Source organism: Eurytemora carolleeae, unplaced genomic scaffold (assembly GCF_000591075.1).
Source record: "Eurytemora carolleeae unplaced genomic scaffold, Eaff_2.0 scaffold67, whole genome shotgun sequence".
Classification (NCBI taxonomy): Eukaryota; Metazoa; Arthropoda; class Copepoda; order Calanoida; family Temoridae; genus Eurytemora; species Eurytemora carolleeae.
In genome coordinates, this window is record NW_019396097.1 from 158015 (window position 1) to 176736 (window position 18722).

Below are 18722 nucleotides of genomic sequence, written 5' to 3' on the forward strand. Positions count from 1 at the left end.
TAATTTAATTTAATTAATGGGTTTAATGATAACACTATCGAACGATAAACTGCTGCTGAGGGTTTGCTTCATTAAATTAGGCCCTACTACCACATAGAGGCATGGAATTGTAAACTTGATTTAATTTATTTGATTTCCATAGTTTAGATTTTGAATTTTAATTCTAACTTTCATTTTGTTATTCTATTGATATCAGACTGTATTAACTGTATCCTTGCTCTAGGTCCCAATCCGGCACGACCACAAGTTCCGGGGTTTAGCCCTCGAGTTCAGCGGTGCTGGAAACGTGCTGTCGGACAAGACCATATTGATGATGCACGACAGGAGGAATGTGGTGGAATTGAAGCATTTCATGTCGGAGAATGCAGCAGTCTCCGGTAAACCAATGAAAGAGATACGGAGGAAAGAAGAGGAAGCAGTGGTTACAATCCAAGATTTTAACTGGTCTGAACCTCAGTCCCTGAGACAAGTACAGGAGGCTCTTGAAAACTACAAGTCCCTTCTACACCTGCTCTGGCCTGCAGACCAGAGTGGAAACATTACTGGTAGGCTTCTACTAAAATACTGGTATGTCTCGGCGGCTCAGGACTCCCGTACTAAGGTAGCAGTGATTTGCTCCTATTTCAATGCTGTGCAGAGATTGAATGCAAAGAGAGCTGCAAATAAGGCTTGTATTCTGAGTTATGAGGAACATGAGAAAATCCTGAAGGAAACCCTCTCAGCTCATGGACTCAGATCAGAGGTCCCATACGACGGCTCCGGCCGTATCACAGAGAGGGCGGAGGCTGGAAGCTCCGGTGGGAAGGGGAAACCCAACCCAAAACCTAAACTAGTCCTAGTGAATGGTCTCAGGGTATGCTATGAATTCAACAATAACAAATGCACAAGGAAGCAGAACTCCACCGGATGTGAAGATGCAAAAGGTGACAAATTCGCACACAACTGTAATGTATTCATCAGGGACAAAAACATGCCCTGCCATGCAAAACACCCGAGGACAGCTCATAAGTTTTAGCTGATCTCTAGGATGAAACCTGCTGAAACCTGATAAAACCTAATGGAAACTGATGGGAACTGAATCTAAAGTTTAATGAGTGTAATAGCTATGGCTCCAGAATAATAACAGTTTTATATTTAATAAATAACTATGTATTTTATTTCTGCGTATAAATAGAGACTTTAATAATTTTGGACTCAGAGATTGAAAAGGGTTGGAAGAAGCTATGCGAACAAGAAAGGCTGAATTATTAATTTTCTTCCAAAAATGATCTTTGCAGAAATATTATTGGCCCTTAGAAAGTATGTAAAATTTTGAACTTAATGAGAGACATGGGAATTTAAGTAATAATATTAGGTATGGGAATAATGTTAACTCAAAACTTGTTTGTAAGTATTATCTTCATGGACCAATACTTTTAAAGGGACTACAATAAAAAAGACGAGAGACGTGAATTAAAAGGGAATTTGCATTAGGTCTGAAAGAACGGAAAATGTATAGTCATTGGAGTCGATTATTCTAAATAGACATTATCAAGGAATTAAAATGTGAGTTCACCTAAAGCAAATCATCTATATTTAAACAATGCACAGAGGAACTGTGGTATTAATAGTCCTGCTGAGCGCGTCATCATTCAAAAGCCATGTCTCAAAATTTCAAAGGTTAACTTTAGTAGATTACTTTAAATAAATTTTCTAATCGATTTGAATATTAGTCCAATCGACAAAGCACAAGCCTGTGTATATAGATGATAACAGAGACGACAAGAGGGAAAGGTTATTGAATTTCTTGCTGAACGCATCATCTTTCAAAGAGATATGTTTCAAATTTCAATGGTTGACCTTAGTAGATTACTATAAAGAAATTTTCTAATCGAGTTGAACACTAGTCCAATTGACATAGCACCAGTCTGAGTATATAGATGATAACGAAGACGACAAGAGAGGAATGTTATTGAATTTCTTGCGGCATTGACCGCAAGTTTCGGCACCACAACATAGGCAGTGGAAGTCCAGTTCGTTTTGAGGTGTATGTTACTTAGTTTTAGCTGCTATACGGGTTAGTGTAAATCTTTTAGTTTAAAATCTGTGTGAACAACAAAGAGGGTGGGGGGGAGTGCTATCGGTTGGTTTCTGTATCCCCGCAATGACCTCCGAACTACTTCTGTCAACAACTGGACTTATTTGTCAGAATGGCGACTCTCAGACCACTCGAAAAGGAATAAGAGCAACTGGATCTCCAGGATCCATGGGATTCAGGAAGCAGGACTTAGTCCATTACCAGCTGACAAGGTGTTTCGACCGAAACACGGTCTCACAGTTCTGGAGTCCTACAAAGACCCCGCACCATCATGGTATTGGCACAGCTTCCCGTCAAATTTCAAATGGCCAGCAAAATCTATGGTCGATCCTCAAGTTTTAAAAACACTAGCCCGGGAGTGCAGTTTAAATAATGCCTTATTAGATACAATCTGTGACGACCTCACACATGGGGCGAACATCGGATGTGTGGGTACATTCAGATCCCCATCAATTAGCGCAAACGCTCCTAGCAGCTTTGAGTTCGGACCTCATGTGTCGGATGCTATTGCTGATTGGATTCACAAAGGATTCGCTTACGGGCCGATTACTCTGGGTGAAGTGCCAAAAAATGCAAAAATAAACGGAATAATGTGCAAGCAAAAACCAAACGGGTCAGTTAGAATAATTCTAAACCTCAGTTCACCGGAAGGTCTGTCCGTGAATGAAGGTATCGACGAGAAAGATTTTCCTGCGACCATGTCGTCAACCTTGAAATGGATCAGAGTACTTAACAGAGCAGGTAGAAACTGCCGGATGACGAAGGTGGACTGGTCTGATGCCTACAAACATCTGGCGGTCAGGGTAGAGGACCTGAACCTTCAATGGTTTACTTGGCTTGGTATGGCTTTCTGTGAGCTCTGTTTAATCTTTGGCTCTAAAAGCAGTGTTGGACACTATGACAGGTTAGCCAAACAAGTACTAGCAATAGTATGCGCCAAATCGGGGATGCCCAGTTACATGGTATGCCAGCACCTAGATGACTGTGTAGCAGCGGCTCCAGAGGATTCGGAACTTATCTACTCGTTTGATAACTGCTATTACGAAGTGACTGACCAGCTAGGAATTAGGCTAGCGCCAAGGGACGACCCGGAGAAAGCTTTTGGCCCTAGCACTTCTGGAGTGGTATTTGGGGTCCACTACGACACGGTGAACTGGACCTGGTCCATCCCAGCTGAGAAGTTGTGTAGAATCCTGCATAACATTGAAGAAGCGACTACCTCTATGACAATTTCTCAAGGCTTGATGATGAGCATTTGTGGGAAGATTCTGGATGTAAGACCTTTAGTCCCAGGCGGCAGATTCCATGTCCATCACATTATGAGAGCAGCTGGTGTCTCCCAAAACAAACACGATGTGTGCACCATGAATAACCCTCTCAAGGGCCAGCTAGAGTTCTGGTCTCTGATGCTCAGAGTCTGTTCTGGGGCTGTAAATATTCCAGACCCGGATGCTGGTATACCCCCCTGGGCTTGGGAAGTATTTACTGACGCTTCCGGTGTACTTAATGTTGGACGACGGGCATGCTATTTAATCTGCCTAGTAGGTTCTAAAAATCAAGATTTCCTGGCGTTTTCATAAATATGAAGTTAACATTATTTTAATCCCATTCTGAACATTCTTTGACAATCTTTAGCACTTACTACAGGGGGATATATTTTTATATAAAATAAAAAATGGGTTTCGATTATTTAAGGGGGAAATGGAACATTGAATTTCCACTAACATGCTTTTTCACCCTACTTATTTTCCTCAATTTTGTGAATAAATCCCTGAAAACATACCAAAAATCTGTAAGAAAAAAATTTCAATGGGGGGGGGGGTGTATTTTCAAGAAAATTAAACTCCCCAAACTTACTTGTGGCACATTTTAGCAGCATCTCCTTGAGTAGAATATCCATAGTCGAGATGTAGGTCGGTAATGTGCCAAAATTTGGCGGGTAACACGCTGCCAACCAAACCAAACCAAACAACTCCAAGCAAACCAAACCAAACCGAAAACGACATCACTAATTATCACAGCTGTGGGACTAAAACTGTCTACTGCATTCTTTCTGAAAATTAATAAGAAATATTATCTTTAAACTAATGAAACTTAAAGGAGTTCGTAATTACGTTAATTAAAATTGGCCGCTATTCTTCATATCATAAAAAGCAGTTAATTTATCAAATTATGACTTTTAAGACCAGTGCCCACCCCGTAACGTTAATTGCTCACAAGTAACCACCCGTCCCAACAATTCTTCGTACAATAATATACATAAATTTATAACAGAACAGGAGAACGACCTTTAAGTAATTTTCGTGTATTTGATTTTGTAATAGAGCAAATAATATACCAGTAGATTAATAATCAACTTAATTCGTCTGTGAACTCTGCACAGTCTTATGATTTGCACTGTATTTATTTTTAGATTGCAGGGTTAGCAATACCCATAAGCGTTTAACAATATTGTTATATATATATTAAAGGTACTACTGTAAAACGTTCAAATATTTGATAAAATGGTCGATTAAATACACAGATGTACTTTTTAATAAATAATAATAAATTATTTTTGTTTAAAGATAAAATTTCTACAAATTTTAAGAAAAATGCTTTTCACAAATATTGAAAGCAAATATCTCAAAATAATTTTTATGTTGCATAATTATATCATAGCTAAATCAGGTCCTTTTAAAATGTGCGTATAACAAAACAAAAAATGTCAGATGAGATCAGAAAGTAAAATTTCGTGTTCTTCGCATTGTTACAACTCTTCTTAATATCTCAGAAAGTAGGATTGCAAAACGTAAATAATAAATCTGTGTCAGTTGATGAGAAAATAAACAATAGCAAACAAGGTGTTTCCTTCTCAATTGTCTGCATAAATGTGGACGGAATACTAATAGAAGAACGGATTTGGTTCTCAGGGTCTCGAGTCTGGTTGGTTTGAGCTCTGATGGTACCCAGAGTCAGGAGTTGTCGAGGAAACCTTAAAAAAATTAATTAAAAAGAAAAAGATGTTAAAGAGAATATTAACTTACATGGTTTCCTCCAAAATCCAATCCAATCCAATCCAATCCAATCCAATCAAGTTGCTTTCCTCCCACTCCCCAAACCCGAAGTAGTTCACAATTCTGGTAATTTTAATTCAGAAAAAAAACTTCCTTACATAAAATATCAAAGAAAAAGGGCGGAGGAAATAAAGTTAAGAAAAGTGCAGTTAAACCATTTTTCCTAAAACCAATCACATTCAGTACATCTAAAAAATCAGGTCATCAAAATTGTAAATTATTACAGATTAAAAGAGCAGTCCCTTATTTAAGTATTTTCACACAATTTCCACACAGAAATCGTCTTTTTCTACGGCTATAAATATATTGGACTTTAGGGACTAAGTAACGGAACGGTCCCTTTAAAACCGACCTTAAGATTGTTCCTGCTCCCAGAGGTTTTCAGATCATCACTCCGTAATTTCACAGCATTCAATAAAATCTTAATTAATAAAATAATTAGGTATATTTAACTTTCTCTTTTAATGAAATATGCACAAATAAAAAAGCTTTTGGTAGACATAGATTTGACAAGATAAAAACCAAGGACATATCTAACATTTGTTTATGAATTGATTGTCTGTCTGTCAGTCAGTCAGTCAGTCAGTCAGTCAGTCAGTCAGTCAGTCAGTCAGTCAGTCAGTCAGTCAATTAAGCAATTAAACTTTTCTTTACCTGGCTAGACTCGAGGATTTTCATGTATGCTCCTTCTGCCTCTCCAATGACTCGGTCATATTCTGCTTTAGTTCCTAGTTTTTGCTCTAAACCAGTAGTCACAACCTAATATGTTTCATAATAAATATCAAATAAATAAATATGTTTTATTGGATTATAAAATCATACAAAAATTTTATGATTCCCAAGTGATTATTGTTTATGAAGATTATTTGAAAAGTTTGCTCTGCTTACCTGTAATCTTTCATCTATTCTTCTTTTTTCTTCCTCTAGTTTCCGCTTTTCTGCCTCTTCCACATCTATTAGGTTCTAAATGTTGAACAAAAGAAAACAAAACAAAATAAAATTGTATCGAATCGAATCTAATCAAATCGAATCGTCGAATCGAATCGAATCGAATCGAATCGAATCGAATCGAATCGAATCGAATCGAATCGAATCGAATCGAATCGAATGTTTAATCAAGTCCTAATTCCATCACATATTTTTTAAATGTATTTATAAAGAAATTTGGATTGTTAAATAGAGAACATTATTTCGTGAAAAAAGTTTGGATATTTTTAAATTCAGTTTTTACCTGAAGATTGTGCCTCCTCTGACAAAGTTCTTCCAACGATTTGACCAGCTCATTATTATAATTTTGCAGAGCTGCGCCTTGCCGCGCCATTTTATCTGAAATTGTAGCAACTTGTGAAAATTTTAAAAACAATTGCGGCATTCTCATTTAGAACTAGTTATACAAAAGTAGACCATAATCCAAAAATTTAGCTTGTAATACAATTTCATGTTGACTTTTCACACTGGATTTATTTTACATTTTGACAGCTAATTATGTTAAAGTATCACATAAAATTTCACAATCATATTGGCAATTTCAGTGCAATGCAGTTCCATGTACAATGTATTGAACACTATCAGAATAATTGCACTTGAGTTTTATGTACCACTTGTATTGTACTACTGTACTAAGTTTTGCCTTACAAAGCAGTACATGTATCAGTACTCAGAAATTACAATAAATATACATTTTACTAAATCCGAAACAGTTTCAGTTTAAATTTATCACAGTAAACATCAAACCGGAGCTGAGCTAAAAACTTTAAAATGGACTAGATGAGTTTATCTCGTGTTTAGTCGTCAGATTAACTTCATAGCCTTATTCAACCCCCTACTCCTACATTGGTCAAAATTTAGAGATTGCACCAATAACAGATTAATGATCAGAAATCAGATGTTTCACAAATTAAGCTACGTAGTTCAACTCCATCTTAGCTCTGGTTCTTAATTTTTAAACAACATTTTTATAACTTAATTGCTAACAGAATCAATAGCTATGAATGTATTTTAACTAAAGAAAACTAAAAATAAATATATTTATAGTAAAATCTTCAAAATTTAAAAATGATAAATTATGTTTAAAATTATGGAAATTGACAAAATTTGTTTTAAAAAAAATTATTGAAAGCTACGGACCATATCTTGTGACAGCAGTGTCGGGACAAAAACATTATTTGATGAGTTTTAAGAGAATCAGATTGATTAAAGGCAATATAAATATTTTTTTTCTTTAGAAAGTTAAATGGAAATAATGAAAATGAATTTAGCTTTACAAAATAAAGAGAACAAAATTATTTAAAATTCGATTTCTTTCTCTCGTTTCCTAATTTCTTTAGTCCGTTGAAGAGCGTTTTTCGAATTTTATGTCCATAAATTTTCTTAAATCCTCAGTATCCTATGTCCCCGATGTTCTATCTGATATAGAACCAGAGAACAAGGAAGACGAAGAGGCAGAAGAGTAGAAGATAGTAGATATACTGCCGGGGCCGGTTCTTTACTAAAATTAAACAGTAGAGGATTCTTCAAATAACATAATTTGAAGTAAAATCAATTCCAATCAAATTAAATAAAATCAATTCTAATTGAATCACATGAAATCACTCTCCGGAAAATTTTAACGATGGTTAAACATAACTTAACATTGTCGTAGGGCGCTGATTTTTTGCATGCGAACACACTAATATGTTTGCAAAATGAAATTTCAAATAGATCAGAGCAAATTTGTACGCGAGCGTTTTGGAAAAAAAAAATACGACTTTTTCACGTTTTCACATGAAATCAAATGAAAGCAAATGAAGTCTATGAAGTAAACTGAAACCAAATGATATCAAATGATATCAAATGATATCAAATGATATCTAATAATATCAAATGATATAAAATGATATAAAATGAAACCAAATGAAACCAAATGAAGTCTATGAAGTAAAATGAAACCAAATGATATCAAATGATATCAAATGATATCAAATGATATCAAATGATATCAAATGACTAATAATATCAAATGATATAAAATGATATAAAATGAAACCAAATGAAACCAAATGATATCAAATGATATCAAATGATATCAAATGATATCAAATGATATCAAATGAAACCAAATGAAACCAAATGATATCAAATGACATCAAAAGATATGAAATCAAGATCAGAGTATTTGTCCTACACATCTCCCGATCATGATCCTCTAGCTTGTAGCAAGGTTTAAAATCTTACAAATCTTTATTACAGGAAACAGGGACACTTTAAATGATTGCACCTTAATTTCATGAGTGCCATAAAAGATTCACAGCGATAGCTTCTTTTTCTGAGAAAAGATGATAATGTTGCAGTTTTTTTATTATTAAAGCGAAATCTAAAAAACATAGACAGTCCCTTCCAAACTTCCACCAAACCTCACGTGACAAAAACGATGTTGCAACCCCCCCCCCCATTTGCAGTAAAATGATTCTAACCTAGTCTGGAAAGTTTCCCAATGGTGTTTGTAAACAAGGAAGCCGTTGAATCAAAACCATCATCCATTTCATTGAGCAACCTAGAAAGTAGAAAATTTGAAAACACATTTTTAACCAAAATAATGAGTTAAAGAATCAAAATTATCTTATTCATGCATAGGAAGATGATGTGAAAAGTTTGAATTCAAAATCTGTTTTAAATATAGGTTAAAATATCCTACACCCATTAGAGACAGCCTTTTTCCAAGCCAATTTATTTTAGTTTTTACAAACACATCGTTCGGAATACAAAAGGTCTAAAGATACGACTTTCAATGACGAAAACCAATATAAAATTCTTCTTATCATCAACTTCATTAGTAACTAGAAGGGCCCGGCGTTGCCCGTGAAAAAAAAAAATTTTTGAAAAAAAATTAAGAATTTTTTTTTAGCCTATATCACCACCCATGAGTGGCAACAAAAAAAAATCAGCCCAATCGGTCCAGCCGTTTGACCGACTATACGCAACATATATATGAATGTCTTATTTCATATATAGATATGTAAGATTTTAACAATATTTAAAAAAGATATATTAAACGATAGTATTTGAAAAAATATGATATTCAGCTACTTTTCGCAGCACAATGCAAAAAATGTTACAAAATAATTATGTGCAAATAAGCGAACAAACAAACTATTCGTCTATAAACAAAATGTGAATGGCTTCATTGAATTTCACCAACAATTCTCATCTAAATAAAAAAATGACGAAATAGGGTTTAAAAGTTGACAGGAAATTTAAATTTAAAAAAATTAAAGATAAAAGAAATAAACCAGATTTTAAGTCTAAAAAAACTGGCAACAGTGATATCCGTAGAAAACTATAAAAGTATAAAAGTATTTAACTATTCTGTTCTCTGACCTCTACTCTATTCTATTAGGGAGTGTATAAAAGTATTTACCTATTCTGTTCTCTGACCTCTANCTGATTAATATTGTGATTTATCTTTTCAGTTTCCACCGCAAGACGTGCTTCCTCGTTCCTAGAGTATAAATGAACTGTGGATATTTACAGAAACAAGCGCGTGAGAAATGGGTATGATGACTGAGCCTGCGTCCGGCATTTGGCGTGAGGACCTAATTGAAAATTAGGTGAGAAATGCACATCTCTGACCTCTACTCTATTAGGGAGTGTATACAAGTATTTACCTATTCTGTTCTCTGACCTCTACTCTATTAGTGAGTGTATAGAAGTATTTACCTATTCTGTTCTCTGACCTCTACTCTATTAGGGAGTGTAAACAAGTATTTACCTATTCTGTTCTCTGACCTCTACACCTATATTAATTGATAAACTCTTCAGTGCACCAATCTTACCCTTCACACAAAACAATCAGATTTTAATTTTTTAGTCAACAGTCATCCGCCAGAAAGATCAAGAATTAATTTATAATTAATTTATAATTAATTAGGAATTAATTTATAATTAATTAGGAATTAATTTATAATTAATACTAAAATGTGGTCTGCTTCTATTGTGCGTTTAAAATTACCAGAGATATTTATGTAAATTAATTCGGGGTCTTTCTGAGTATGTCTGTTTTACTATTACTATTTATTTAGCAACTAATCGTCTGATTCTAGAAGTAAAAGGACCTCACTAGTCTCCTGGAGTTTGTAATAACTCTTGTAATAATAGAGATAAATGGTGCTAACATTGCACCTATATTCTTTTAATCCATAAGGGGCATAAAAAAATTTCAAATTTTTTTTTTCTTGATCAGGGGCAAAGAAAGGGGGGTATTTGGCCCAAAACAGGTATCTATATATATAAATATTTTTTTGCCGATGTATCATTATTGTTTTCAAGATTTTAGGTCTGACAGAATATTAGACCATGACAAAATAGCCTAACAAGGACAGATTCAGCTTGCAGGAGGAGCCCTGTATGGTTCAGGGGCTAAAAAGCCAACAGTCAGGGGGGTCCTTTGATCCACATCAGACTCCTGAAAAATGAAGAGGAATCAGTGCCAATAATGCAAAATTAAATAAAAAAGGGCAAGTAAAATTCTAAAAATGTTTTGTAGTTATTTGAATTGATAAATCATAAATATATACTTCTTCAGGGGCGTTAAGAGGAAAAATATCACTAAACACTCCCCTCCTGGATTTCATTAGTCTAAAAGTAAGAAAATAATAATTTTATAATATTTTAAACCATACAATCCTTTAGGAAGTGTCTTCAATAGCTTAAAGATCCAAAATGNAGTGTTTAGTGATATTTTTCCTCTTAACGCCCCTGAAGAAGTATATATTTATGATTTATCAATTCAAATAACTACAAAACATTTTTAGAATTTTACTTGCCTTTTTTTATTTAATTTTGCATTATTGGCACTGATTCCTCTTCATTTTTCAGGAGTCTGATGTGGATCAAAGGACCCCCCTGACTGTTGGCTTTTTAGCCCCTGAACCATACAGGGCTCCTCCTGCAAGCTGAATCTGTCCTTGTTAGGCTATTTTGTCATGGTCTAATATTCTGTCAGACCTAAAATCTTGAAAACAATAATGATACATCGGCAAAAAAATATTTATAAATACCTGTTTTGGACCTCCCTTTCTACGCCCCTGATCAAGAGAAAAAAAAATTTGAAATTTTTTTATGCCCCTTATGGATTAAAAGAATATAGGTGCAAAGTTAGCACCATTTATCTCTATTATTACAAGAGTTATTACAAACTCTAGGAGACTAGTGAGGTCCTTTCCTTCATTATCTTTTGAGCATTAATCCGCAAGTAACTTTAACAGAGAACCCACAATCAAAAATCAATTCTCAGCTAGAAAAAAAAATTATCTCATTCACTCTTGGTTGAAAAAGGTTGTATGTCGGACACTCCCCATAATTTGAAATTACGAATGATTGGCATTGCTTTGATCAGAGTTTGATCTTCTGACAATCATTTAGCATGAACGAAGGGGAGGTAAAAATGGTTGCATGGCTCAAACTTGGTCATGTTGTTGGGATCATACCGTCAAACCTTGAAAATTGACCTTTAACAGGATACATCGCAAATGCCACAATTGAATTCATATCCGGGCTGAAAAACCACTACTCAATCGGGACTGGAAACTCCAGTCTGAGAAATGGAGCCTAAAGCTTTCCCCAACACTCATGATTTGATTTGATTTAATTTTTAGCAGAATTCAATATAATAAATGAATTTGTAGAGACTAAAATCTTATTTGTGTTAAAATCTCACAAAACAAAATCTTATTTGTGTTAAAATCTCACAAAACAAAATCTTATTTGTGTTAAAATCTGATCTGAATTATTTCCTTGAGTTCTCCTTCCATCTGCTGATTAGATTCTTCAAGGGTCTCATGTCCCATGAACCCCCCTGGGCCAGGGTACCCTCGGTTAGACCGGTACATCTTATCTGAAAGCAATAACATGGATGTAAAACAGGTTTATCATGGATATCAACAAACAATTATAAACAGGTTTAAATGCAGTATATGGATGAATATCAAAAAAGTTCTTAAAAAATTAAATTTTAATAAAGAAACAAAGTTCCATTCATAATAATTATCAATATTTAATTATTTATCTAATTGTTTCAATATCATATTGGCATAAGGAAAAAGGAGTCGGGAATGTTAATTTTTCTAGGGATGGATATTAAAAATGATATCAATAATCAATATCTCATTAGGCAAGGTTTAGTCTCCAGTACTCTGCATACAATTCTTGAGCAAGTTTAAGTCTCCGATATTCTCTGTATAGTTCTTGAGTAAGGTTTAGTCTCCGATATTCTCTGTATAGTTCTTAAGTAAGGTTTAGTCTCCGATATTCTCTGTACAATTCTTGAGCAAGGTTTGCACCTGGGATTCCTCTTCGCTCCTAAACAAAGAAGTAAATGAAAAATATTATTATTATAAGCTTTCTTCACACACAAAGCTATACATCTATATAATAAAACAAGACATTCGTAAATATATATATGTTGCCTATAGCCGGCCAAACGGCTGGACCGATTGGGCATTTTTTGTGGACACTCAGGGGTGCCGGGGAGTATTAAAGGCTATAAAAAATTCGGCATTTTTTTTTCAAGGTCAACGGTGGGCCATTCAGCTAGTACATATATAAATGGTGTAATTTAAATTTGTTTAAATATTTCGAATAAATAGTTTTACAAAAGGTAAAGAAAAATATGCAAAATTATTTAAAATAGGCGACATTGATCATTACTCATTACATAACATATTTATCATTTCAGTTATTACGTAATATTCGAATCCTTCAGCATATAAACTATTCATTCTTACTTTAATAGTCCTTGTAAAACCGGAACTTTCCAGGCATGGTCCAATGGGACATCAAAATATTTCATTTGTTTCTAAACTAAGATTTTACTAAGATCAGATAGATTTACAAAACAATCATTTGCAATGGAAATTAAATTTCTGCCAATAACTGTGTTAGGGTCATTTTTGCATTTGCATTTTTGCATTTGAAAGAAATATAATGCAAAGCTTAGAACTTACTTCAAAAGTCTCATAGAAAGACACACATGGTTTTTATTAATTTATTAATTTATAATTGTTAATTCATATTCTTAAGAAAAACTTCATACCTGGAGATAACTAACCTTGAATTGAACCCTGCTATATGAGTATATACCTGGAGAAATGAACTATCCTTGAATTGAACCCTGCTATATAAGTATATGCCTGGAGAAATGAACTATCCTTGAATTGAACCCTGCTATATGAGTATATGCCTGGAGAAATGAACTAACCTTGAATTGAACCCTGCTATATAAGTATATACCTGGAGAAATGAACTATCCTTGAATTGAACCCTGCTATATGAGTATATACCTGGAGAAATGAACTATCCTTGAATTGAACCCTGTTATATAAGTATATGCCTGGAGAAATGAACTATCCTTGAATTAAACCCTGCTATATGAGTATATGCCTGGAGAAATGAACTAACCTTGAATTAAACCCTGCTATATGAGTATAGGCATGAAGAAATGAACTAACCTTGAATTAAACCCTGCTATATGAGTATATACCTGGAGAAATGAACTAACCTTGAATTGAACCCTGCTATATGAGTATATACCTTGAGAAATGAACTAACCTTGAATTGAACCCTTCTATATGAGTATATATATACCTGGAGAAGTTAACTTACTTTGAATTAAACCCTTCTATATGAGTATATACCTGGAGAAGTTAACTTACCTTGAATTAAACCCTGCTATATGAGTATATGCCTGGAGAAATGAACTTACCTTGCATTAAACCCTGCTATATGAGTATATACCTGGGGATAACTAACCTTGAATTGAACCCTGCTATATCAGTATATACCTTGAGAAATGAACTAACCTTGAATTGAACCCTTCTATATGAGTATATATATACCTGGAGAAATAGACTAACCTTGAATTGAACCCAGCTATATGAGTATATACCGGGAGAAATGAACTACCTTGAATTAAACCCTGCTTTATAAGTATATACCTAGAGAAATGAAGTAACCTTGAATTGAACCTTGCAATATGATTATATACCTGGAGAAATGAACTAACCTTGAAATGAACACTGCAATATGAGTATATGCCTGGAGAAATGAACTAACCTTGAATTGAACCTTGCAATATGAGTATATACCTGGAGAAAAGAACTAACCTTGAATTGAACACTGCAATATGAGTATATGCCTGGAGAAATGAACTAACCTTGAATTGAACCTTGCAATATGAGTATATACCTGGAGAAATGAACTAACCTTGAATTAAACCTTCTATATGAGTATATGCCTGGAGAAATGAACTAAACTTGAATTGAACCCTGCTATATGAGTATATACCTGGAGAAATGAACTAACCTTGAATTAAACCCTGCTATATGAGTATATACCTGGAGAAATGAACTAACCTTGAATTAAACCCTGCTATATGAGTATAGGCCTGAAGAAAAGGGTCAAATTTATCTGGAGATATTCTTCTAGCAGAGTTCTGGAATGATGATTCCACAATGTCCCAGTTTTCAAACAGCATACCAGCACATCTAGAAATATTTTGTTTAAAGAAGTGTCTGGCTAGATATTGAAGTTAAGCTGATAGTCCAGTATCATATAATTTTTCGGGATTCATTTGAGATGTATGAGACGTTTTTCTGGTGTATAATTGTTTGACACAATGGGATCAAATAAACCCTAAAACTTTTCTCTATAATACTGCACTTGCGGCAATTTTCATGAAGCTTTTTGGGGGAAAAGGAAAAATGTTATCACTGTTTGGAAGTTTTTTTCACTAAAATGTTAATATTTAATTGGTTAATTAAAAAAACTTTACAACAAAAAGGGAGGAAATCTCAGGAGGGGGAACTTGATTTATAAAAAAGATCAAAATTATCCTTGATCTACAGAAATGATAAATTTTCTCACTTGTTAAATTCTGATTGGTTCTGCACGGCTGAGAGAAGACGGCAGATGGTTAAACAAAGTTGGTTTACTAAACATAATATTTATGCACAAAACTGTAACATCATACAGACTCTTTCTTAACAGAAAAAGGAAATGGAAAAAAAGGATTAAAATCTTATTATCAAAACAATCATTAAAATTTACAGAATTATTAAAAACTGTAAAACAAATTCGTCTTTAACAAATGAAATGCATGTTTTTATGAACAAGTCCTTTTCTAAAAGGTTACTTCTTGACTTTAAAATCTTTTTTTGAAAGCCAAATAAGTTCTTAAAATGCAGATTTCAAAATTGTTTAAGTGGGGTTTTCCCCAAGAAAAAATGGTAGGAAATTATGAAACCTATCATAAGACATGGTTTTTATTTATTTGACCTCGCTAGATCTTATACCTAAGTTTGCTTGATGCTGCCATTCCCCAAAGACCTCGAGGTTCTGCGAGGACTCTAGGCTGGAGACTAGAGACTGAAGGACAGGAAGGAATTGGGTTCCAAGAACCTCCCTGCTCCAGATGCAACCCAGAGCATAGGCAGCATTTATCCGAACCTAAAATATAATTTTGTTTATTTAGTGAAGGCTTAAATTGTAGTTAGATAGCATGGGACTTAGGGACGTCCTCAAACTCTTTAAATGGGAAAATCTGAATTCTAAACTTAATCTTTTCCTTTGAGTTAGTATCTTAATAAATCACTTAATGATTTGGCAAATAAAAAACTAGTTTTAACATGCATAAAATCATAAATATAAAGAAGTATTAATTAAATTCAGTCCAGTTGTCTCTGAAGTCTCATCCTTTGTGAGTAACTTTGTTTGTTTACATATGAATAATATATATTTCAAGAATATTTAAATACTTTTACCTTAAAATTTTGAAAATTGAGAACAGTGTCGGAGAGACAGAAAACCAGATCTTTAATCCACTCGCCGCTGGTCTCCCGAACATCCGGTTTCCGAAGAATATTCGCCGCGGCGTAGCAAGCGTTCCATCGGATTTTCATGATCTTTCCGCCGCTAATATTTGAAATTATTGCCCTGGTTCCTTTATCCATCATTTCCTTAAAACTTTAAAATACATTTTTCGTTCAGGAGACATTTTTAAAAATAATTTTCAAATTACCATATGGTTTCATAATTCCAAATCTTTACCAAATTTCTAAACAGTTTCATAATTCTAAATCATTTCCAAATTTTCAAATAGTTTAAAATTTCAAAATCATTTTTAAACTTTCATATGGTTTTATAATTACAAATAATGGATTCAAATTTCCTAATTTCTGAATGGTTTCATATTTCTTAATTTCTAAATGGTTTCATATTTCCTAATTTCTAAAAGGTTTCATATTTCTTAATTTCTAAATGGTTTCATATTTCCTAATTTCTAAATGGTTTAATATTTCCCAAGTTTACCTGATATTCTTGGACTGAAAGTAAATCTTCATTTATATAATTCAGCATGTTTCCAATTATCCTGAAAATAGAATAATTCAAATTATACCCTCACCATTTTTTATAAAAAAATAAGTTTTTGGTTTTCTTAACATATTTAATTCCAAGTTTATCTATCCGTTCTTGATAATTCTTATCAAAGTTTCCTTTCCAATATTTCTTTCTTTAAGATTTTAAATTCCTGTTTTTCCATTCTGCCGCCCTTTTTTGTTCACTATTTAATTTGATCTTTAATCCGTCCTTTCTATGCATTTTTGTTTGACGCTTTTTAGGTTTCCCTTTTATACTGTGTAATATGCTTTTCAAGATTTAATCTGACCTTTGTCATTCTTTATACTCCTAATTCATGCTAAATAATTATCTTATCGGACATTCTAACAATGAAAACATGGTTGTGTGGTTTTGTAGATAAATGGGGTAAGGTTTGCGTATCAGAGAAGTTTGGCACAACTGTCTCATGGACCCGCATACTGCACAGAGCCTTATTAATAAATATATCACCCCTAGGACGGAATTGAATGAATAGGAGATGTGTTCGCTGAACTACCTGCTGTTGGTTCAAACCCTGAATCAACAATTCATAGCTAAAGCTTGATGGGAATTTCAATAGTAATTCAGGATTTGAACCAGTGGTAGTTTAGCTACCTCTATCCAATTCATTAAATCGATCCCTGACCTATTTAAGTACTGGCAGGTTTGCATGTTGGGTCATTCAATGTATTGACCTCCGACAACGATTGTAATTAAATTTAATACCTCCGGTAAAAATGTATATTGTATATGGCAACTTTGATAGTAATTTATTGGGACGAGGGTTTGAACCCCAGGGTAATGTTGATCCGCTCTACTGCCCATCCGTCCTATTGCCCATCCGCTATACTGCCCATCCGACCTACTGCAACATCTGACCTACGACAGCTGTAGGTCGGATGGGCATATCTTATTGCCCATCCGACCTATCAGCAGCTTTTGTCATATGCCTATAGCGCAGTAGGGTAGAAATAATTAATTGTAGCGTCGGACAGCCACTCAATTTTGTAGGTCAGATGGGCACTTTTTGTAGGGCGGATGGGCATTTTCGTAGGTCGGATGGGCATTTTTCGTAGGTCGGATGGGCACTTTTTGTAGGTCGGATGGGCATTTTTCGTAGGTGACGTCGGATGGGCATATTTCGTAGGTTGGATGGGCAGACCTTTGATTTTAACAATTTTTAATAAAATTAGTGTATATTTAAGGTTAGGTTAGGTTGAGCTCATTTCTGGGCCGAGCGCTGCGGCCATGACAGACCTTCAATTCACAATTTTTAATAAAATTAGTGTTCATTTCGGGTTAGGTTAGGTCAAGCTCATTTCTGGGCCGAGCGCTGCGGCTAGGACAGGCTAGGGGGCCGAGCGCTGCGGCCACATGTCTAAGTGCATCGGACCTACCACAGCTGTTAAAACCACGTGGTTGTAGGTCGGATGGGCAGTAGAGGGGATGGGCGTAGGTCCAAAAATACACCATCGAACCCCAGCCCTCAATTCTGGGACTAGTAACGCTACTCATTCGGCCACGGGAAGGGGGAAGGCGCACCGCACCCATTTTACTTCCTTTCCCCACATGACTTCACAAAATGGATTTTCGGCAACGCGCTCACCAGTAGTGCTTTGACTCGGCACCCGTTTCCTACCCACAGAGCTCCCAAGCAATGTTTGTGTTACCTGACAGCGTTAGATTTCGTGTTAACAGCAGGAGATGATTCAAGAGAACAACATATTCCGCTCTGAAGGATCCGACGTATTAAAGAAAGCGGAAACTCGTCAATATCTCCTGAAAAACGATGTTTACAGTAAGAAAAAAACTGGACTGTGTTAATCTTTAAACGAACTGTAGTCGTAATTTCAAGGGTATATGAGGTATTCACTATAAAGTGACTTGTGGATTTGTCCTACAGAGACAATGAACACTCCTCACCTGTTCTAATCATCTCCTGTTTAGCCTGAACCAGGATATCTGTTAGGTTTGCTAGAGCCCAAGAAGCGTTTACACGAACAGTCTTTCCTCCAGGATCAGGGACGATCTTACCCTTCTTATCCTAGAGATTTATAGATAGATAGATAGATAGATAGATATATGGGTAGATACATGGATAGATATATGGATAGATAGATAGAGGTTAGATGAGGTAAAACTACATCTACTACATCTATATGAATACCTTGAGTATTGAG

At 34.7% G+C, this 18722-nt stretch overlaps 1 protein-coding gene and 3 long non-coding RNA genes across 5 annotated transcripts; 1 reads left to right on the top strand and 3 right to left on the bottom strand.

Annotated features, from left to right (window-relative positions):
* Positions 1–3934: 3934 nt before the first annotated feature.
* On the bottom strand, positions 3935–9951 carry LOC111694850 (Sjoegren syndrome nuclear autoantigen 1). 2 transcript variants are annotated; one of them, XM_023463891.1, is made up of 8 exons: positions 9742–9849; positions 9530–9546; positions 8586–8665; positions 6365–7621; positions 6022–6096; positions 5788–5892; positions 5486–5554; positions 3935–5051 (listed from the first exon to the last, which is right to left on the bottom strand). In XM_023463891.1, exons 4-8 carry the CDS (start codon positions 6509–6511, stop codon positions 4986–4988), a joined length of 462 nt encoding a protein of 153 aa, XP_023319659.1. In that variant the 5' UTR covers positions 6512–7621; positions 8586–8665; positions 9530–9546; positions 9742–9849; the 3' UTR covers positions 3935–4985. The 2 variants fall into 2 exon arrangements, with proteins under 2 accessions (XP_023319659.1, XP_023319658.1); XM_023463890.1 differs by lacking the exons at positions 9530–9546; positions 9742–9849 and adding an exon at positions 9881–9951.
* An 883-nt stretch (positions 9952–10834) lies between these two features.
* On the top strand, positions 10835–11338 carry LOC111694853 (uncharacterized). Its single transcript, XR_002763729.1, has 2 exons — positions 10835–10874; positions 10987–11338. It is a non-coding gene; the product is annotated as an uncharacterized LOC111694853 (long non-coding RNA).
* A 1021-nt stretch (positions 11339–12359) lies between these two features.
* On the bottom strand, positions 12360–12933 carry LOC111694852 (uncharacterized). The gene is made up of 2 exons (XR_002763728.1): positions 12894–12933; positions 12360–12468 (listed from the first exon to the last, which is right to left on the bottom strand). It is a non-coding gene; the product is annotated as an uncharacterized LOC111694852 (long non-coding RNA).
* A 3194-nt stretch (positions 12934–16127) lies between these two features.
* Positions 16128–18243, bottom strand: LOC111694854 (uncharacterized). Its single transcript, XR_002763730.1, has 3 exons — positions 18213–18243; positions 16474–16534; positions 16128–16237 (listed from the first exon to the last, which is right to left on the bottom strand). It is a non-coding gene; the product is annotated as an uncharacterized LOC111694854 (long non-coding RNA).
* Positions 18244–18722: the final 479 nt, after the last annotated feature.

What these genes read in the sequence shown, in the direction of transcription:
- LOC111694850 (XM_023463890.1), bottom strand. Translation starts at nt 6,511, where the DNA reads ATGAGAATGCCGCAATTGTTTTTAAAATTTTCACAAGTTGCTACAATT. An exon ending in AGAGGAGGCACAATCTTCAG is followed by an intron (nt 6,097 to 6,364) that starts GTAAAAACTGAA and finishes TTCAACATTTAG; the next exon opens with AACCTAATAGATGTGGAAGA. An exon ending in GGAGCAGGAACAATCTTAAG is followed by an intron (nt 5,052 to 5,485) that starts GTCGGTTTTAAA and finishes AATTTTTTTAAG; the next exon opens with GTTTCCTCGACAACTCCTGA.